This window comes from Convolutriloba macropyga, chromosome 11, assembly GCF_964194025.1.
Source record: "Convolutriloba macropyga chromosome 11, txConMacr16.3, whole genome shotgun sequence".
Taxonomy (NCBI): domain Eukaryota; kingdom Metazoa; phylum Xenacoelomorpha; order Acoela; family Convolutidae; genus Convolutriloba; species Convolutriloba macropyga.
The window spans coordinates 29813762-29833497 of NC_134478.1; the positions used below are offsets into that span (position 1 = coordinate 29813762).

The 19736-nt window shown below is 36.6% G+C and overlaps 2 protein-coding genes across 2 annotated transcripts in view; one reads left to right on the forward strand and one right to left on the reverse strand.

Moving 5' to 3' along the window:
• Positions 1-6891: 6891 nt before the first annotated feature.
• On the reverse strand, positions 6892-18169 carry LOC142349774 (tektin-B1-like). The gene is made up of 7 exons (XM_075401539.1): positions 17835-18169; positions 10137-10392; positions 9496-9710; positions 9023-9137; positions 8541-8648; positions 7676-7902; positions 6892-7166 (listed from the first exon to the last, which is right to left on the reverse strand). Exons 1-7 carry the CDS (start codon positions 17990-17992, stop codon positions 6977-6979), a joined length of 1269 nt encoding a protein of 422 aa, XP_075257654.1. The 5' UTR covers positions 17993-18169; the 3' UTR covers positions 6892-6976.
• An 87-nt stretch (positions 18170-18256) lies between these two features.
• LOC142349775 (RIB43A-like with coiled-coils protein 2) overlaps positions 18257-19736 on the forward strand; it is a 3978-nt gene continuing 2498 nt past the window's right edge. Inside the window, 2 exon segments of the mRNA XM_075401540.1 lie at positions 18257-18854; positions 19171-19297. Of these exon segments, the coding sequence (XP_075257655.1) occupies positions 18753-18854; positions 19171-19297 (229 nt within the window). The 5' untranslated portion in view covers positions 18257-18752.

Here is a 19736-nt window from a genome sequence, read left to right on the forward strand (position 1 = left end):
ATAATTAATTGGCCGGTAGATTACCGGAATTGATTTGAAGAATCATGCAATATAAACTCATCATTAAACTGATCTACTTCAGAAGTATTGAAAAAAGAATCAAAAACAAAAACAAAAGAAAAACTTATTTAGACACAATTTTTATTTATTTATGTTGGGAAGAGGTTACATGGGTTGTGTGCAATGTAGGGGGTGTAGGTTGTATGAATGGCGCGCTAGGGGTGAGGGAAAGGGGATTAATATCAGGAGTAGGAGTGGGCATAATTAGTAGTCAATATGTAGGGGGATGTGGTAGGTAGGATGGCCTGAGTTTGGGGTAGATAGGGCAGTCTTGGAAGTAGGTGGGGATCTGTAGTATACATAATTAAGAGAGATACCTATAGAGGACCATAATGTTTTTTAGACCTTGAGTATTGCAAGCAGTAATTTTAATGACTACATATTACTCACTGAGCTACTGTTAAAATCTAATTTTTGTAAACAGAAGTCAAAGTTCGAAAAAAGGAGGCAATTGTTCAAATAGAAAGCAGTCAAAGTTCAAGTCATGAACAAATTTGCTTCACCTGTGAAATATGGCTGGTAGAATGCCAGAAATTACTCAAAGAGTAGTGCAATAAAAATTCTACCTCATTTAGAAAAATAAAGACAAAGAAATAAAAACAAAATTAGCGAAACTTAAATACACACCATTTTGATTTATTAATACGGGTAGGGTCGAGGGTACGTAGTTGGAAGCGAATACGTTGGTGGAGAGAAGTAGGTTGCTGGTGAAGGTAGGTAAGGGCTGCAGGTAAGAGAAACGACGTGTGGGTTGATAAGGTATTGGGGTGTCTAGGCAGAAGCAGTCAGGATGTGTGGGTATTATATGTAGATAGGGATGAAGTGAGGATAGGTAGGATTTTTTGGTTAGTAGGTAAGTGGGTGGGCGTCTGCAGTTTAGATAATTAAGATAAATTTATACAGCAACAGAATCTCTCAAAATTACCTGTTCACCTTCAATGATACCAGCAGTTCCTTAATCCTACAAATGACACACAAAGCCGCACTTAAAGTGTGCAATGTTCAAACACAGAAGTGAACGTTCAGAAACGCTGGTATATGGTGGAATAGAAAATAGTGAAACCCATGCGATGAACATACTTGCTTCAACTAAAACATCATAACCCGTAGCATACAAGAAACGAACCAAAGAGTTGTGCATAGACGCTCTAGCGAAATTTACCTAACTCAGAATTCTCATGAAAATAAGGAAAAATTAAAAAACACGTTAGCGAAAATTTTTAGTTAACAATGTGGTTAGGTGCGAGAGGTAGACAAGTGTAGGGGATTGTAAGTAGTTGGATGGAGGTAAGGGATCGTGTAGGTAGAAGGAGCTGCGTGGTAAGGTAGGGGTTTTTGTAACCAGTGGGTCATGTAGGTTTCCGTGGTGGGTTGGCAAACTTTGGGAATTTGGTAGGTAGGTGGAGGGTACGTAATGTAAATAAGTAGGGGGGATCAAAATTTCTGAAGATGACATCTTGCTTTGACTTTTACGAACAGTTCCTACTTACTGTACTTTACAAACTAAGCTGTTGTTAAATTCCATTGTTCCAAACAGAAGTCAGCGTTCAAAAACGGAGAAAAGAACCAATAGGTTGAAGCCAAAATTAAATTCAGGTTGCGGGGAGGTTAGTTAGGTAGGTAGTGGGTGAAATTTCATTATCCGGAACAGAAGTCCACGTTCTAACACAGAAGTCAATGAGTGAAACCAAATGTTAAAATCCCAAGTCGAGAACAAAAGTGCTTCAGCAAAAAAAAAGCCTGTAGAAAACTAATACTGCTATTCCACTAGTGCAAACTTGTAACATACCCGGCAGATTGCCGGAAAATATTCTCCATTGATTAGCATAGCAAAGATTGGGATTGAAAGAAAAGAAAAGAAAAAAATATTTATACAAAAACAATTTTAATGTTGGAAATATTTTGATGTCAATTCGTAGTTGAACGTACTCCTGTTTCATAGTGAAACAATACAGTGGCTAGTATTAATACCAATAAGCATTAGAGATGATACCGAAGATTTATGTAAACAAAATTTGAGTTACGGTCATCTAAAATTGGAATATATGGGTTTATCCCGATTCCATTTATGATTTCGTTTTTTGATGACTCTTATAGTTTTGAATTGCTTCGCCCAGGGACTGCTGTCTGAAAGCCCTTTGAGCAGAATGAGAAAGGACTGAAACTAACCCAGAGAAGTCAAAAATATTTCAAGTAAAATGTCGAAAAGCGGGAAAATGAGGTAAAGCGAAACAAATTTTTGTTCGACGATATAAAAAAAAATTAGCAAGGCAAATCCTGAAAAACAATCCGAAGAATGGAGCGAAAATCTCAAAACTGCTGTATACAAAAACTGTGAACTAAAATCCAGCCAAAAAATTTAGTTCGACGAAGTAAAAAAAACATAGCAAGGCAAGTCTTGAAAAACAATCCAAAGAATTTGGCCAAAAACTCAAAAATTAAACCCACTAATCTCGGAAGAATTACTCTCGACTGACAGGCGGGTGGAAAAACATTTAACCCCATCGTGATGCGAACCATTGACCTCCTTCTTCACACCCATATGCACTGCCGACTGTGCTATTAGGCCCTTTTTGCTGTGCTGCAACCGACTTTTTATTATCCTTTAACTTTATTTCGGAGTGAGAGCAATAGAAATCTCTCAAAACTGAAGAACCAAAGCGTGAGAAAGTCACTTGAGAAGTCAAAAACTATTCTAGAAGAAAAACTCAAAATGGTCAACCTAAAAATTTGCATAAGAAATGGCAAAGACGTTTACAAACATTGCTATGGATTTCGTTCAAGAGCAATTAAAAACAACCGGGAACAAAAGATGTGAACTAAGGTAAAGCGAAAAAAATTAGACCGACGAACTAAAAAAACATAGCAGGACAAGTCCTGTTCTACAATTCAGTGGTGGCTGAGCTTACTAATTCAACAACCAAATCGAGCAGCGCTTCAAGGCCATTTCAAGCACTGAAGTTAGAATAGCATGACAAGAGAAATTAAATGCTACATTCTACCGAAGCCAAATGAATTTGTTCACTTTTTTCAACATTTATATTAGTTTACTATTATTAGTACGCAATTTTCATACATGAGGTTAAACTGAAACTCAAACTCGAACAATACTATTGTTGCCACATATTCATGTGTTCACAATCACACAAATTTAGCTCAAACGGAGTAAGAGATACCCAACCTGGTATGCCAGATTCAATGAGTTTTGCGATTTTCTTAACAATTCAGAGAGTCTTAACAGTTCAGGCATCTTATAAGGTATCCTGAACCCCAAACTTTGTGTATTCAGAAAATCTTACAACATAGTGTTGTACAACCAATCAACAGTTCAATTTGACTTAAAAATTCACGTGACTACCAGCATAAAAGGAGATTGAAAAATTACCAAGAACCAGTTAAAACTTGCAATTTTGGTCTTATTAAATTTACCTACAGTGCGAATTGAAGCACACTTTCTTAAGCGGTAAATTACTTGTTATCGTGTCTTGTTTCTGTAGATCATATTAGTGATTATACAGTTTTAACTTAATTTTGACTTGTTGAAAAGAGAATTAACATTGATATTCTCAAAACTTTTTTTCTGAGGAACAATATTCCTATGTAAGAAAAACTTTGTGAAAAACAAGCTGTCAGTTGCTCTTACTGGCTTTAACGAAGCCTAGCAGATTTCAACATTGGTGTTATTGAGGCCAATTGAAGACTAGAAATTAATTATTAAAACAAAAATTTAGAATTTAATTGAAGAGTTTTGCTTTGCGTTTTCCTTCTTAGGTTGCTTGATTAAACTGGTAAGTTTTTACTGCATTCAGTAGAGAAATCTATCATTCAGGGCTCTATTTCAAAGTAATTTGAAATTTCGATTTATTTTTTGAGTTTTTAACAAAATTTGATTGTTTCCATTTGAATTATTTTGTATTTTGAGCGACACAAATTGTTATACAGCAAAACTGAGCAATTAGTTATCGAGGCTAAATGTGCAAAAAGTAATGCAACGGTAATTTACAGTATAGCTGATAATGGACTTCACAAAAGTTAACTGCAAAAACACAATATCCAGACAGATTTGAAACCGTTGAAACGAACTCGGCGGTGTAAAGTTATCCTTGATTTTGATAGAGAGCAGCCATTACATTTGGTCCGCAGACTTGAACAGTGGAAGATAATCTGATGTCCAATTTGATGAAGATAGTGCTAAAGGCACACATCAAATAAAATTAAACGAATCAACAGCAAAAGACCACTGAGGCGAATAGAAGAGTGCAATTCACTAAAGAAATTGAAGTGCTAACCATGCTTAAAAGAAATGAGCAAAGGAAAACAAGACATCAACCAGGCAGTTCAAGCAAAGCCAGCAGAGAGGAGATTCAATCAACAGCTCCAAGATACGACAAGAAGTTTCAAGATTAAGTGGCGAAGTTAACAATATACGAATGCTTGGCTACAAAATAATTGATGAACGAGATTGATACAACAAAACAAAGGTCCTCACAGACTGTTCGCCTTCCAGAGGAAGAAATACCCAAGCAATTGCAGCTTCGAAGTAAGCTTAGGCCCTATCGTGCAAATTTATACGAAGAACAGCTGAAGGAGGCAAGGAAGTGCAAGACAAGTTTGGACTATCATTGTCTTAAATACATAAGCAAAGGCACGCAACCAGCAATGAATGCAGAGCAAAGCAACACAACACATGCAGTGAACGACAGCGAGGACAACAACAACTACCCAGCGAGCTGGCAACCCAGTTGCTCAAACAGTACAAAATGGAGCAACAGCAAGCGGCCAAGATGCGGAGAATGTTTCGGAAACATTTTCAGCAAAGCAAAGCCACGAGGAACGGATGAAAAAATTCGATATCGAAATTCAAAAACAAGATGCGACTGGAACAAGCACGGTTCAAATGGAGGAAACTAGAGCTGGAAACGCAAATGAAAGAACTGGAAACCAAGCATCATCTCCTGCAGGAAGAGCGTGAGCTAGATCGCAAAGTGAAGAAAACAGCATTAGTGATTAATGAGGTTCGTTCCCAATCAAATATTGCTGGAGACAAATCACTCCTCAATTGGACCCCAAATAAGACAGATGTCTCAGACTGAGCCAGTAGGATCGACAAACTTCCAACTCGAGGTCGATCAACAGCTGGCTTCGAAACAACCCCTGAATTGCACAGACGTAGTCAGATCTCACGATATCGCAGTTCAGTTTCCCCCAGAGCTGTCCTATGATACAACAGTGGTTATTCACGTGGTGGTAACCTACAAATCTCAAGTTGAAAAACTTTGATGGAAACCCCCTCGAATGGCCGGAGTGGTCTAGTATGTTCAATGCTAGTTCGAACGTGAAAGAATCAAAGCAAATGCAAAGTGATCACTGTGCGCTAGTTGCTGGCACTCATAAAATTTGGAATTGTCCACTATTCAAGAACATGTGTGTGAATGATCGGTAGGCAGCAGTGAGGAAGCAACACTTATGTTATGGATGTCTAGGCAGTGGAAATGCAATCAAAGATTGTAAGGTCAATGCACGCGGTATAAGTGGATGCATCAAGAAGCACCACCGATTGTAACACTTAGAAAAACAAATGGACGAGGGCAACCATGCTCTCAACGTAAGCGCAGGAACAATCAACCAGAGTAACGAAGTTATTAGCTTCCTTCAGATTGTTCGTGTCTCAATACAGAGAGATGGCAACCGGCAGAACACATATGTTTTCCTCGATAATGGGTCAACGGTTTCATTCATTGATCAAAGTGTGCAAGAGAAGTTACGAGCCCAGGGCACCGATCTGAAGCTTAACATAGCTGGCATACACGAAATAGTGGATCTGAAGACAGAAATGATTCCGCTCAAATTAAAGGGACTACATACAAAAGTGCATTCAATCGAAGCGTTTGCCAAACCACCAAACTCTTTGGGAAACACAATCTACAGCTACAACAAGCTGAAGCTAAGCCTCAATCATTTGAGTGTTCTAACCAACGGAAGCTTCAACTTGATGGAAGTTGGCATCATCCTTTTGGTCAAGATGCTTACGAGCTACAACGCCCATTGAACTACGAGATAGGAACACGAAATGAACCTTTCGCCGTTCTAAATGAGCTAGCATTGGTTGTCAGTGGACCAGCAAAAAAAGACAATATGTTTATCATTTCGCCTTCATTGAAGATGTGAAAGTGGCCGAGAAAATCAAAACCTGGTGGGAAATAGGAAACTATGCTTCCAAAATCAATTTCGCCAGTCAGTCAAAGAAGGAACTGCAGGGACAAAAGATGATAGCGAGTAGGACAAAGTTCACAGGCGAGTGATACGAAGTGGGAATGTTTTGAAGTGAACCAGAACCAAACCTACCGAAAAACTACAGCTCAGGCTAGCGAGAAAACAAATTGCTTCTGATACACCGTTTTCACACTCAACTTTAAAATTAGAATGAAAAAATTTTATGCCGCAAAACCTCTCGCTTTTTCGCGCCACTTCCTTTTTCGGCGTGAACAAATTCATTACTCCAATTGTACTTCAAATAAAAATCATAAAAATATGTTAACAGATCTTTTAAAAAAAGACAGCGCCCCAAGACAATTCAAATTCTTTGAATTGTAAATAAAAATTAGGAGCGCTATAATAGCCAGCTGAGAAGATGAGGCGGCTATTAATATTACCAATACTCCTCTTCGAGTCGTAAAAATACCACTAATGTAGAACTAATGTTATTGCTACAAACTTCGTTGGAGAGCAACTAATATTTTTCCGAAAGGAGAAGTCTGAGGCTATTTGAGCTTAGGACCCAAACTTCTCGACGATTAACTCGATGTAGCGTATAGAAACTTGCATAAAAAGTTAAGGAAACCGTATTTTTTTTGCAATAGCTGGTAAATAAACAAATTTGTTGCAAAAAGCACAAAGTATTTTGTGAATAAAGTTTCTACGCCGCCTGTGCGGTCTTGATGGTCTGGTACTGTCCGGAGGTGCCTGTCTTTGTGAAGTTGTGGTTGACCCCCTCCAGTTGTTTCCTGTAGTCCATGACATCCTTATCCAGAGCGAGGGAGTTATTCTTAAGAGCCAAGTCTTCGTTAACTCTCTGCAGATTGTGCTCACAGTTGGTGAGTTCGTGTCTGAAATAGATCATTTCGTTTATCTATTGTGCCCATATTTCAGGTTAGATTTTCCTGCTCTGACTAACATAGCTGCAATTGAAAGTTATTTACCAAAACTTTGAGACAATGAACTTTTTGCCATGCATATATTTGGTACTATGAGGCATTATGTAACTTAGGAGTATCTAGAAGTTATTTCAAAATCATACCATAGCAAGATAAATCTTACGTAATAATCCTGAGATCTTATAAGGTTAGTACATGAGAAGTTTAGAACACTCTTCAATGACTAGGTATTTGCAAAAATCTAAAGCAAGCTCACAAGGCCTTTTCAATGCAACATGCACCTAGAAATCAGTGAGTATCAGAACTAAAATTCAGAACACTAAGCCACTTTTAGAGCAATAGTATAAATTTCAGCACTGATTCGGAAAGAGTTCAAAAGGAACGATGTGCTGATTCTGAATATCTCTGAATCAGAGATAAGTTCAGAATCAAGATAGTCTGAATTTCTGGGAATTACTTACTGTTCCTGTTTGAGTTTGTCCTTAAGCGCCTTAATCGTGTTCTTAATCTCATTGACCTCATTGACCAGACCATACTGGGCATTGTCCCTGCACAGTTCCAGACCACTGGGTCTGCATGTCCTGTTCTCCAGTCTGGTCTCTGCCAGTTTGAGAGGTGCCTCCTTGTCCCTGATAGACTGCTCCATCTTGGCTATGTCTTTCTTCATCTCAGCTATCTCCTTCTCAGTCTGTGAACAAATTCTGAATGAATAGAAAAAGTTACGTAACTCTTGAAAACGTTCATGAACAAGAACATGATAAAAATTTTTTTAAGAAAAACTCAAAACATTAGATGCCCCAGAGCTTATAAAGCAAACTTCGTGATAATTACCCAGTTATATGCAAAGGTGATCATTTTAAACCAACTTTTTTTGACCAATTTGGAGGGCTTATCATTTAATCGCCACTGAGTTTGAGCATGCCCATTTTTTCAATAAACTACACAGGATTTTGAATAATGCTTGCAATAAAGAGGAGTAATGTTTTCAGCCAAGTGAATAACCTGACAAAATTATGTTTCGGCGTTACAAACACTGGATAAATGTTCGCTAAAATGGAAATGACATGTGCGAAGGAGTTGAGAGAGAGCAAATTAACATACTGTAAGCTCACTGTGCATAAGATAAGCTCCACATGCCTTGACAAGAAGCGCTACATGGGTCACGGGAGGTACCCAAATGCGAAATCTTAAGATCATTTGCTGGAATGGTTAGCACACCAGGCTTGCAAAGAAATTGCAAAGATGCTGGTTTGAACCCAGGGTAGTCCATTTTCGCCGCAGTTCCACCTGTTTTAGACCCCCCCCCCCTCTAAAAATGCAACTTACCCTGTCTTTCTGCCATTCGTCCTCAACCTTCGCTTTCTCCATATCTGCTATTCTGTTCTTCATCGAGTACTCTGTCGCATTCTTCTGTGCCTCGACATCATTCGCAGTCTAAACACACAAAATATATCAATTAATTAAACGTATTAAAGACCATTAGAACATTAGGAAAGATAACTTCCCTCCTCAAAATTCTCTCTTATCTCTTAAAACTCTTTTAAAAAGATTCAAAATGAAGACGCCTGTTAAGGTAGGCGTTTATCTTGTAATACCTTGAAACACTTTTGTAAACGTATACAAGGAATTTGATTCTAGAGTCCCGCATGATGTTTACAAAATCTTATAAAATACTGGTTGGAGCCAGACTAGGGAGGCCACATACGGTGAAAGGAATCTCTGATATTAACGTATTTTTACTTTGCGCAATTATTTAAAACATTTATCATGGGATTCAATTGGTATGTAATAAGAGTGTGTAATAATACCTGTCTGATGGTCTGGTTGATGGCTCCTCTGAGTGCAATGGATGCCTGCATCTCACTCTCTGCCCTGGCTCTGTTGTATCTGCTGTGTGCATCCCACTCTTGTGGAGTTATGTGTCTGAAACAATCCATTTTCAAGTTAAATATTTTGAGGACAAAGAGATATCATTGTGTGGTGCTTGTGACAAACAAAAAGGAACGACAAAATTTACTGTCATCGTGGTCGTAAATTTTGGCAACATTGGAATCCATCACAACTCAATTGTTTTCAACCTTTTGAGGTCCTCTTCAAATCTAACTAAAAGCTTCCTAAGTACCCGATGATAGAGGAATAGACAAAAAGCTAGACTAAACTAGATAGAACATCTTTTAGCAAGGGAATTATTCCAACATAGAACTATTTAGATTGAAATTGTGTAATTTTCTGAGTCAGGTGAAGCTGATGAATAATTAGTGTTGGGGTGAATTTGACTGACCCCTTGGTGACTCTGGTGGGGTTTGGCTGGAAACAGATCTCAGAGCTGTCTTGTGTCAGATTAGCCTGTTCATTGTCTATGTCCAATGCCACTATCTTATGCTCCAAGTCTCTCAATATCTGCTTCCTAGCCTCTTCTAACCGACACAGTTGTTCAAATGCTTGTGAACACTTCTGTTGTAACGCCACTTTGGTCCCCTCGATAACCTCCACTTCCTAAAAACAAGTTTTTGCAAAACCCTGTACCTACTTAAAACAATTTTTATATTTCCTGGTCAGGTTCTACCAAAACTGTTCTACAGATCCCGAGTCAAGTAATGATGTTGACTGACATTTTGTGGTGACTAGCCAACTCTCGATCATTCTAGAACTTAATGAAAAACTGCAACGAAAACCACTGAAAATCTGATCTACAAGTGAAATAAATTGTGCTACAAATAGCTGGGCCATATAAAGAAACTTGCAGACTCTAATACGTTTTAACAATTCACACAACTCTTTTTGCATTAGGTGACCGAATTGAGTGTGCGTTTCTTACACACAATTATATTCCGATAGACAGTGAGATCTTAACATCATTCAAAACTCTTTCTGTGGGAAAATTTTCGAAGTAAACAAAAGTTTCCATTAAAAGTAACCCACTTTTTTCAGCTCAGCACTAGGGACGTCATCGACCAAATCAATCTTCAGTCTACCCTCTCTCGTTGTCAGGTTCTGATTGGCCACATCCAGGGGCAGTGCTTTGGCCTCCAGAGCCCTCTCACAGACCTCCTTGTCCGCCTTCAGTCTCGCAATCTCCTCGTCCAGCTGGTCACGTGTCTCTTCAAGTCTGTCTCTCCACTTCTGGATGTCATCGCATCTGTTCTCCAGACGGGTCTTGTTGTCCTGCTGGTTCCATCTGAAGAACAATTACATTTCCCGTCAAAATATATTTATAAAATCTGCTGTGCAATTAGGAACCAAGCAGTTAAACATTCGGTGATACTGGTTTGAACCCATTAGTTCAATGCAGCATCTGATTTTAACATCCACTTTGATTTTGTATAATGACGTTCTCGCCTTGTTTTCGTTTTTCCAAGATCTCACTAACTAGTTTTATAATGAGCAACTAGATCGTCCACTCATAGCTTTTGCATTCAAACTCGCATTAAACTTAGCTTCACGAATGCTAAAGTAGGCACGCCAGCTTTACTGTTTTACCAAGACGAAACATAAATTAAACTTTGAAATAAATATTTTCGGTCTATTGTCAAACTTTCGTGTGTATAGGTCCAGATTTATGTGCCTTCATGATAAGACGTTTGTGCGTTTTTCAATGTTTCCAGACTATGTAATATTGAGCGCACGGCGCCTCCTCCCCCCTCCCCTTCACTTAAGTTCATAATCGGTCTGGACTTACTTGATTCCGTCTGGGATCTCAAACTGGGCGCCAATATTTGAGAACCCCAAAATAAAAAACTAAAAAAAAACACTCTTTCTTGTTTTTAAAGGACTAATAGGCAATTTCAAAGAATTATGATGTCCCCTTGTTACAAAATGACTGGCTATAATTGTGTGACGGGAAAACAGCTCAAAAAGGCAAAAGATCAAAAACAGAAAAATTGGGTCAGTAGATTGAAAATTATCCTCTTTTCTCATTGGCTGAAGTTGTAATTAATTTTCGAGCTGGCTGAAAATAACCGCAACTGGTCAAGTGTCGCGAGACATAGCCAAGCCCTAGAGGCCAATTGGACTTGATATGTCACAAGCGAACAAAGTATCATCACTGAACATTTTACGCGCTCTATGATAAGAGAACGTTTAGATCTAATGCACCAGTATACAACTTTAATTATTTCGGTGAACCGACAAAACATTCCCAGACAAAAGAGTCCCAAATTGCAAAACAATCCCAGACAAAATAGTCCGAAGAAAACAGACAAAACAGTCCCGCTCAAAGCGCTCGTTAGACAGATCAAAAGAAAGTGCAGCTTTGATCGTGAACGAAACTTTTGAACTCGGACAAACAAAAGCACCGTGGCGCAGAAGTTATCGCTCTGGACGCACCTTCGGAAGTCGTTGGTTTGAGCCCGAATGGGGAAAAAATTTCGTAGAGATCAACAAATGAGGATAAATCAGATAGGAAAGTAGGAAAACTATGAAAAGTTTTAAATTTCGAAGAACTCGGTCATGGGATGTTGTGAGAGAAGGGAAAATTAAGGGAACAGAGTAGTTTCCGTTTTTTATCAGGAAGAAGAGCGTACACGAGAGGCAAGTTGACGCCGTCAACCGAAGCGTGATTTGTGTAGACTTGATAGAAGACGTTTGGAGCTGTTGAGAATGTCTCATCCGAGAATCAGTCAACTGATTATTCGAGCAATTCAATGGTTGGCAGAGTCGCAAAAACAATAACTTTTTTCATCTTGGGCCCTTGAAGCTTAATACATGAACTTCCCACCACTATGTGCCATTTATAATAACTCGGGAATCTCAAATTCTTTCAGCGACGAGGGCTCAATAATTTGTGGACGAATTTGTTGGCGCGCTCTGTTTAGTGTCCTTTGGTTTGGTTATATGTTTCGCAATTAAAACTAAACTAGTCATTGAGTTTAACAACTAGTTTTGCCTCCACTTCTAATACTTTGATAATTTGATTCGGTGGAGCTTAATTAACGGATTACCTTTCGTTAATTAATGCGTTGAGTCAAAATCTGTAAAATTTACTGTTTAGTCTGGGACCATTTTGATGTTTAGGACTATTTTATCTGGGACTGCTTTGTCTGAGACTGATTTTTCCGGACACGGCGCGATTACATGAAAAGATCCAAACTTGACCAGGAAAAGTGCTTGAGATGATTTTTTGGAAAAAATGGCAATTGAAAACATTTAAATTTTACTCAAAGAAAATTGATCAAATTTCTACCCATATCTACCAAAATTTAAATGAAATTGTTTTCGCGCAGAAATTTCAACACAACCAATTGTTTTTAAAAAATTTCCTGCAGTTATAAGTTTGTTTTTTGACCAGGGAAAATGACACATGCATTATTTTTGCACAAGAAACAATAAAAATTCCTGCTAAAAATATCAAATACTCTAGAAACAGTAACAAAAAACTAAATCTGCAAAATGCTAAATTGGTAAATACACCTATTTAGACTATTAAACAGTCAGTTCATTTGCCCTCTGCCTGACAGTTTCGAAAGAGAGGCAGAGGTAAAATTGATTAGATTCAAATCAAGAGTATCTAATTTGAGTGAAAAACAGCTCTTGAAATAACTAATCAGAGAGCTATTTATGGATTATACACAATTAAATGGAACATATCTCTTGTTATCGAATGATGCTATAAATTAAATCTAAATGTAACTTTCATATAATATCGAGTCTGTGTAAGTATGGCTAGGATAAAAAGAAGTCCGTCCTTGAAAATGTCAATGTTTTGGTATCTCAGTTACAGCAAAAAAGAGAACGAAAGAGTTTTTATACAGCACTGATTGAAATATTAAAACAGTACTGACGCATCTATTAGTTGCTCAATTCCAAAAAAAATGTTTTTTTTTGTTTTTGTTTAATTCTTTCCTAAGCATGTAAGCATGAAAAAAATTGGATAGGCCTTATTGAAAAAAATAATTATTTACCTTAAAAATGTATGAAATCTAAGAACTACTGTTTAACAAAGATTGCTACGGCTAGGAACAGTTTCTTCAAAAGGGAACTAACTTTGAAAAAATTTTAAAATATCACTGATTATTATGAATTAATACTGCAAAAATATTAAATGTTTTAATCTGTTTATGACATGATCAAGGACATTACTCAAGATTGGTTTTAGCCCCCGTTTGTATCCCAAAAACTTACGGCAATTCTCTCAGATGCCCAAATCTAGCTCGTTAACAATTAGATGAGACTTTGATGAGCTCGTCCTTGTATTCAAAAATTAAATTGACACCCCTGCCTATTTTTAATCATCTGAGCATTAATATAAACCTGGTCCTCTGTGAGCAAGCATGTAATGTCTTTGTATTTATTTCAAATTTGTCTTTAGATTTGAAAACGACTTACAATTTTTGAACACGTAAACTCTTTTTTATAACAATCTGATTAAAGCTTACAAATCAAAAATAATATTTTTCCAGTTCACACATGTGTCTTCAATACTTACGAAACGAGTTCACGTTTAAAATTCACGTTGCTTTACCAAAATGGCCAACCAAGAGAACCTTACTACAGAAAACATTACCGAATTGAAACATATTATTGAAAAACTTAAAAATACAGCAACAAAACAAAACCTAGTCATACAAAATCTTACGGATCGTCTCGAAAAACTTGAGAATAAAGCAATTACTTCAGAAAATAACATCTATCAGTTAGAAAAACTATTAAAAAAAGTAAAAAGGTATCAAAACAAACCGTTTCTTATTTTTATTAACACCGACATCCCAGCTGATGGTAGTGTACTTGCACCAATTTTACTGATAAAAAACAAAAACTTACAGGTTAATTGGAAACCCGACCAAATCTCGCTTGTTCACCCACTAAAAAACGGAAACATTGCGCATTTTATTGTTCAATTTTTGTATTTGCACATATTATAGGGACATATTTCAGAAACGTGCTTCATGGCTAAGAGGTCAGAGAAATTCAATGTGGAATCCTATTTTTATTGATGAACGACTAGCGAAATGGATATTATCATTGAGAAAAGCTCCAGAACTGGACACTCAGTGTAAAGTTAAAAAATCCCACCAATGGGCTTTCGATGGCAAAAAATATCAACCAGTTGATGACATCAGTGCTCTCTCGGATTATCAAAGGAGACAAAAGAGTTTGCAAACTATACAAAACAATGTTTCTCCATTCTTGTACAACAAAAGAATCTATTCTTTTGTTTCTGATATGGACGCAACAAACAGTGGAATTTTACCTATGAACAAAAAACAAAACATGTACTGTGTTTCGTTTCAGAAAAACAGAACTTATGCATCAAAAAACTAACAATCTGAGTGTTTCTTGTTAATATCTGGTCTCTGAACACAGTTTGTGAAATTTCAGGTTTTTTGCAATCATTTGAGTCCCTGCTAACTGTGATTTGCCTTGTTGAAACTTGGATACAGGACGGTTCTCTTGAAGAACACTTCAACTTATCAGGTGATCAGAAGATAATTGCTAGAAACCAGGTGGGAATTGTTGGAGGAGTAACCATATTTGCGGGAGGGATAACCGTTTTACAGAAATCGTTGCAATGAATTATGATGAGAGCCTACTTAGGAAATTTAGTACAAATGAGGAAATTATACTTTGATTACATACTATGTTCCCCGAGAGTTCAACACAAAAAACTAATTCCTCACTGAAATTGAGAGCTATCTTGAGACTGTGGCTGTTGTGAACCAAAACCTTATCGTATGTGGAGACTTCAATATAGATCAACTATCTCTGATTTCTATCTACAAAAAGCGCTTTGAGGATATTATCTCTAGCAATGGTAAGAACCTAATGAATTCGGGTATAACTAGAGAAACGACCAGAACAAAAACATCCCTCGATTTATTTCTGCAAACTGTCGGTAAAAATCAATGCATAGTAGAATTTATCAGTTATGACATTACAGATCGTTATCCCGTTGTTTTTCGTGTAACAAAAAAAAGATAAAACCCAAGATAAAAGCATTTTAATAAGCATCTAGTAAGTCTAATTTCAACAATAAAAAACTGTTTGAAATTTACAATGAGAACAGTAAAACAACTTAATCATGTTTCTGAACAAGAATACAGACCAAACGCTCATCGCGCTTTGTAGTTGTTTACATTTTGTAGTCGACAAATACCAGCCTTTGGTTGAAATCAAACAAAACAATAATAGGAAACAATCTGTCACAAATCGGTTATAATCCTTTGCGAACGGAAACAATGCAAGAACAAAATGTTTGAGAAAAAAATAACATGAATGAAAGCAGATATCTTAAACTAAAGAGCAAGAGCACTGAAATCATGGACGACGCAAAAAAGCTTTCTATTCAAAACAGCGGTAGGGACTCAAGGAAAATGTAAAAAATCATAATCAAAATGATAGAGAAGAACAGCAGAAGTGATAAGAATTATATTAATAATATTGAAACTGATGACCCCAGTAACATAGCTGACTGTTTCAATGAACACTTTGTAAATGTTGCAGATTAAATGTGAAATAGTAAACAAATTACATCAAATAAGTTTTCCTTCATGTAATTATACAGAAGAACAATCTCTGATGCTATATGAAACGAATGTGGAAGAAATGTTCTCACAAATAGCAAGCCTATTAATTTTTTTTTCTCGCATGTTGAGGATCTAATCACCAACAACTTTATTAAGAGATTTGGGAAAAAAATTTTAAAGTCATTTTCCTTTAATTATATAATCAAGTTTTTTAGAGGAGTTTTTCAAATAGCCTAAAATGAGCAACTATCCAACCACATTTAAAAACTGGATCAAAAATTGATGTCAACAAATATCGACAGATTCAATTTTGCCGTCATTTGGAAAAATCTCTGAAATTATGAAAATCAAATTTTTCGACTACATTGAGAAATTCAAATTTTTGGTGAAAATCAGTTTGGTTTCAGCAATCAAGAGTCACCAGTTGATGCTCTCGTAACTGTAGTAGAAAACATAAGATTGTTAAATCAAAAAGGAAGCAATAGCGTCACGGTCTTCCTAAATTTGAAAAAGGCATTTGACACTGTACATCATTCACTGCTTTTGAAAAAAAGTTAGAAAACTTTGGATTTAGGGGTCAAGCCTCCAGCTGGTTTTCTTCATATCTCAAATCAAGAACGCAGTGTATTATATTGACAAATGGAATATCGAATGAACTGATAGTAAAAAGTGGAGTACCTCAATGTTCTGTTCTGTGTCCTCTATTGTTTATACTGTACTGTAATGACTTTGTGGACGCTTGTAAATTATCCACTCCGTATTTTTTTGCCAACGCAACCAGTCTTCCTTTCAAAAAGAAGACCAACTTCTGCAGAATTAAATACTGAAATTCATTCAGTTTCACATTGACTTCATAAAAATAAATTGGATTTAAAAGAGTAAAAAACATTTGTAATGAATTTCTTTGAAACCAATGCAAACACAAGCTATCAAAATGGCGCAGTTCAGAAGTGCAATACCTGAAAATAATTAGGAGTAATTCTAGACGCGAATTGAATTTTCGAAGAACATGTGGAATCTTTTTGATTGAAATTAAAGAATCGTGAGGGAATAATTGCAGGGCTTAGGAAAACTTGCAGCTGCAGCACCATCATGATGTTTACAAAACAACGGCGGTACCAATTGTTGAGTATTTGCTCTTATTTATGGTGGAACAACGTTAAATAGGCTGCAAAAAATTTAACCTTTACAAAAAAGCTTTGAAAATTGTCTTTAGAAAGAAACCAAGTGACTCCATCTTTGAAACCTTATTCTAGTTCAAAATTTTAACAATTAGTTAACTACACATAAAAGACCTGCTTTTATTCAGCCTTCAATCAAACTTCGGTTACAATAACACAAAAAGGATGAATGAGATTTTGAGCGCAAATCAAATTTTTTCCTTCATTACTCTTTCGAAAACCACTCGCATTACACAGACAAAAACCTCAAAAAGAAATTCAACTCGGACATCTCTGGGGTATCACGGTAGAATTTTGATAATAGTTTTACTGAAACAAAAAACACTACCTGAGCTTGAAAAGGAAGCCATGTCCTGTAATAAAATTAAAATACTAGTCAATGCACTTCATTATAGCTTAATCATACAAAAAGACACGCTAATAAAACTTGTCTTCAAATAATATCAGGGCGCTTAATTAAGATACGTTAGTATTTGTAAGCGTCAAAATCTGATGAAACTTTGGATTTTTATATTTTTGATAGTGGATTTTGCTGTTTCCACAAGTTCTTTGTGGAAATTCAAACTCAAATTTATTTAAACTCTAATTTTTGCAAAATTGTGGGTTCCATGTTCTGCTAAATATAAAAAATTATTATTCGAGAAAACTCTTAGCTCATTATTATTAGCAAGTCAGTAAAGCACAAATACCACGAAAGAGTCTAAGTCTGATAGGGAGCATTTGTCTTAACTGTTTGAGCTTGGATAATTTTCCTGCATGTAAGGAGGTGGCCATCAGTAGACGTGATGAGCAAAACTCATCCACAACCTCAACCACTATGCAGGCTAGAATTGTAAAAGTTTTGGTTTACCGATTCTAGTCTGTAAGCCCTAGTTGGTCTGATCAGAGGGGTTCTACTTGGTTGCGAACCACAACCTTACCCGGACCAGCAAGTTTTTCACAAATATTTTATTAGGAGACTGCTATCGATTCCTGACCTGGTGATAATTTCTGTATCGTTAATCAGATGTCGGCCATCTTGTCTGACTGCGAAGGAAGCATTGCGCCCTCTTTCGGCATTTGTGGAAATGGTAAAATTAGAAGTGTTCCAATCCCCAAGTGTAAAATGGTCACTGGGTTTGCTCTGAGTTGCCATATTTGTAATATTATAACTAATTCAAACTTATTATAACTAGTTATATTGTTATTACACACACACTTGGATGTGTATTATTATCTATCAAATTAAAAATAAAACGTAAACAATAACTTTTCAAATTGAGCACGATTTTTCGCAGATTTGTAATTGCAAAAACGCGCACGTGCGCTGAAATTCAGCTTAAAAATTGATTACAAGACAAGCACGCGTGTTTAAATCAGCTCTTGTTTCTTGTTTACTGCGTTTTAAAAAGCGGAGTATTGTGCCGTTTGTTATTTTGTTATTTTAACGTTATTTGTTTCTAAGCAGCTGGATTTTACTATGTTGTATATTTTAGTATTCAGCTGCGCAGCTTTGGTGAATCTTTGAATAAAATTATACCATTATATTTATAAAAGTGCACTGAAAAACCGCACATGCGTTTGAGCGTTTCAACGCTGAGTGAAAAATTTTAAACGTAAAATACAATCAACACACAAAACAAAACTTTACGTTAATCTACATTTAATTCTTGTATACGAAAGCGGGTTAATTATAAACGCTTTCTTAAAAAGCAACCTATTACCCGACAAAAAGTTTGGATACATAACAAGTTACAGCTTTGGAGAAATTCAATAAAAACGATTACTGTCATCTGCATTGATTCCTAAATTTTTGCGTTTAATTGGTTGAACTGTTCATTGTTATCTCAGGTTAACTTAATTTATCAATTACCATTTTTATTTCTGAAAAAGAAGCAAAATATAAAGTCGTGAAGATGTATAAGTTAGACTTGCCAGTTGACAAGAAGGAGTTCGAGGCCATTGAGGCCAGGAGACAGAGGGAACTCCAGAGACAGAGTCGCATCTTCAATGCAAAGGTCAGCCCGATCGAAGTCTAACCCCCCCCCCCCCCCCTCAAAATTCATTGACATACAAGAGCGCACTTGCTTCCATTAAAAGCGTGGGATTAATCAATGACGGAACAAGGGATCAAGGGGGGCTATAATGGAGAAAGGGTAGCCTTTCTCCATTATAGCACCCTCCCACAAACACTGCTCCCATTAAGTAATTTAAATGCTGATTTAAAGAAACGTCCAAGACAACTTTTTGTCATGCGCTTATAATTCCAAATGATTCATCTTGATTCGCCACTGTTGAACATAATTAATATTTGTTTATATGTTTGTGTTGTAGGTGAGGTCGATAGGAATAGACCTGCAGGCTGTGCAGGAGCAGGAGAGGGATAGGAGGATGAGGGAGGAGATGGAGAGACGCAGACACGAAGCATTTGCTGCTGACATGATCCGAAATGACAAAATATGTACGCTCTTTTTCTCCTTCACTTTTACCTCATTGGGTGATCGCTTTGTGAAGCAGCTTTTATGCTAAGAAAATGTTGCACGTCATAGTTTTTACAAAATGATCTACCATATAAAGCGGGCATAAACACAAAAGTTCCAGTGTTAGGGACGCTATAGGCCAGATTGTTTTCCCAGAATTCAAAGGATCTCAATATTCAAGTTTCTTATTCTTCATTGAAAAAAAAAACAGAAATTTACCTGACCAATGTTCGAAAGGTCAAATTTCAAAAACAATGTGTTTTGTGAAAACGAGTAACATCATTTTGTCTCACCTTTCACGATTCATATACCATTTACCACGACGGAATATAGTTACTAAAATTTGGGGGAAAGAAGATAATTATATCTCATGAAGGCTTAAAATTTGTAACTAGTATTCACTGATAAACTAAACCCAAT

What these genes read in the sequence shown, in the direction of transcription:
- LOC142349774 (XM_075401539.1), bottom strand. Translation starts at nt 17,992, where the DNA reads ATGGCAACTCAGAGCAAACCCAGTGACCATTTTACACTTGGGGATTGG. An exon ending in GATACAGAAATTATCACCAG is followed by an intron (nt 10,393 to 17,834) that starts GTCAGGAATCGA and finishes ATTGTTCTTCAG; the next exon opens with ATGGAACCAGCAGGACAACA. An exon ending in ACGAATGGCAGAAAGACAGG is followed by an intron (nt 7,903 to 8,540) that starts GTAAGTTGCATT and finishes ATTTGTTCACAG; the next exon opens with ACTGAGAAGGAGATAGCTGA.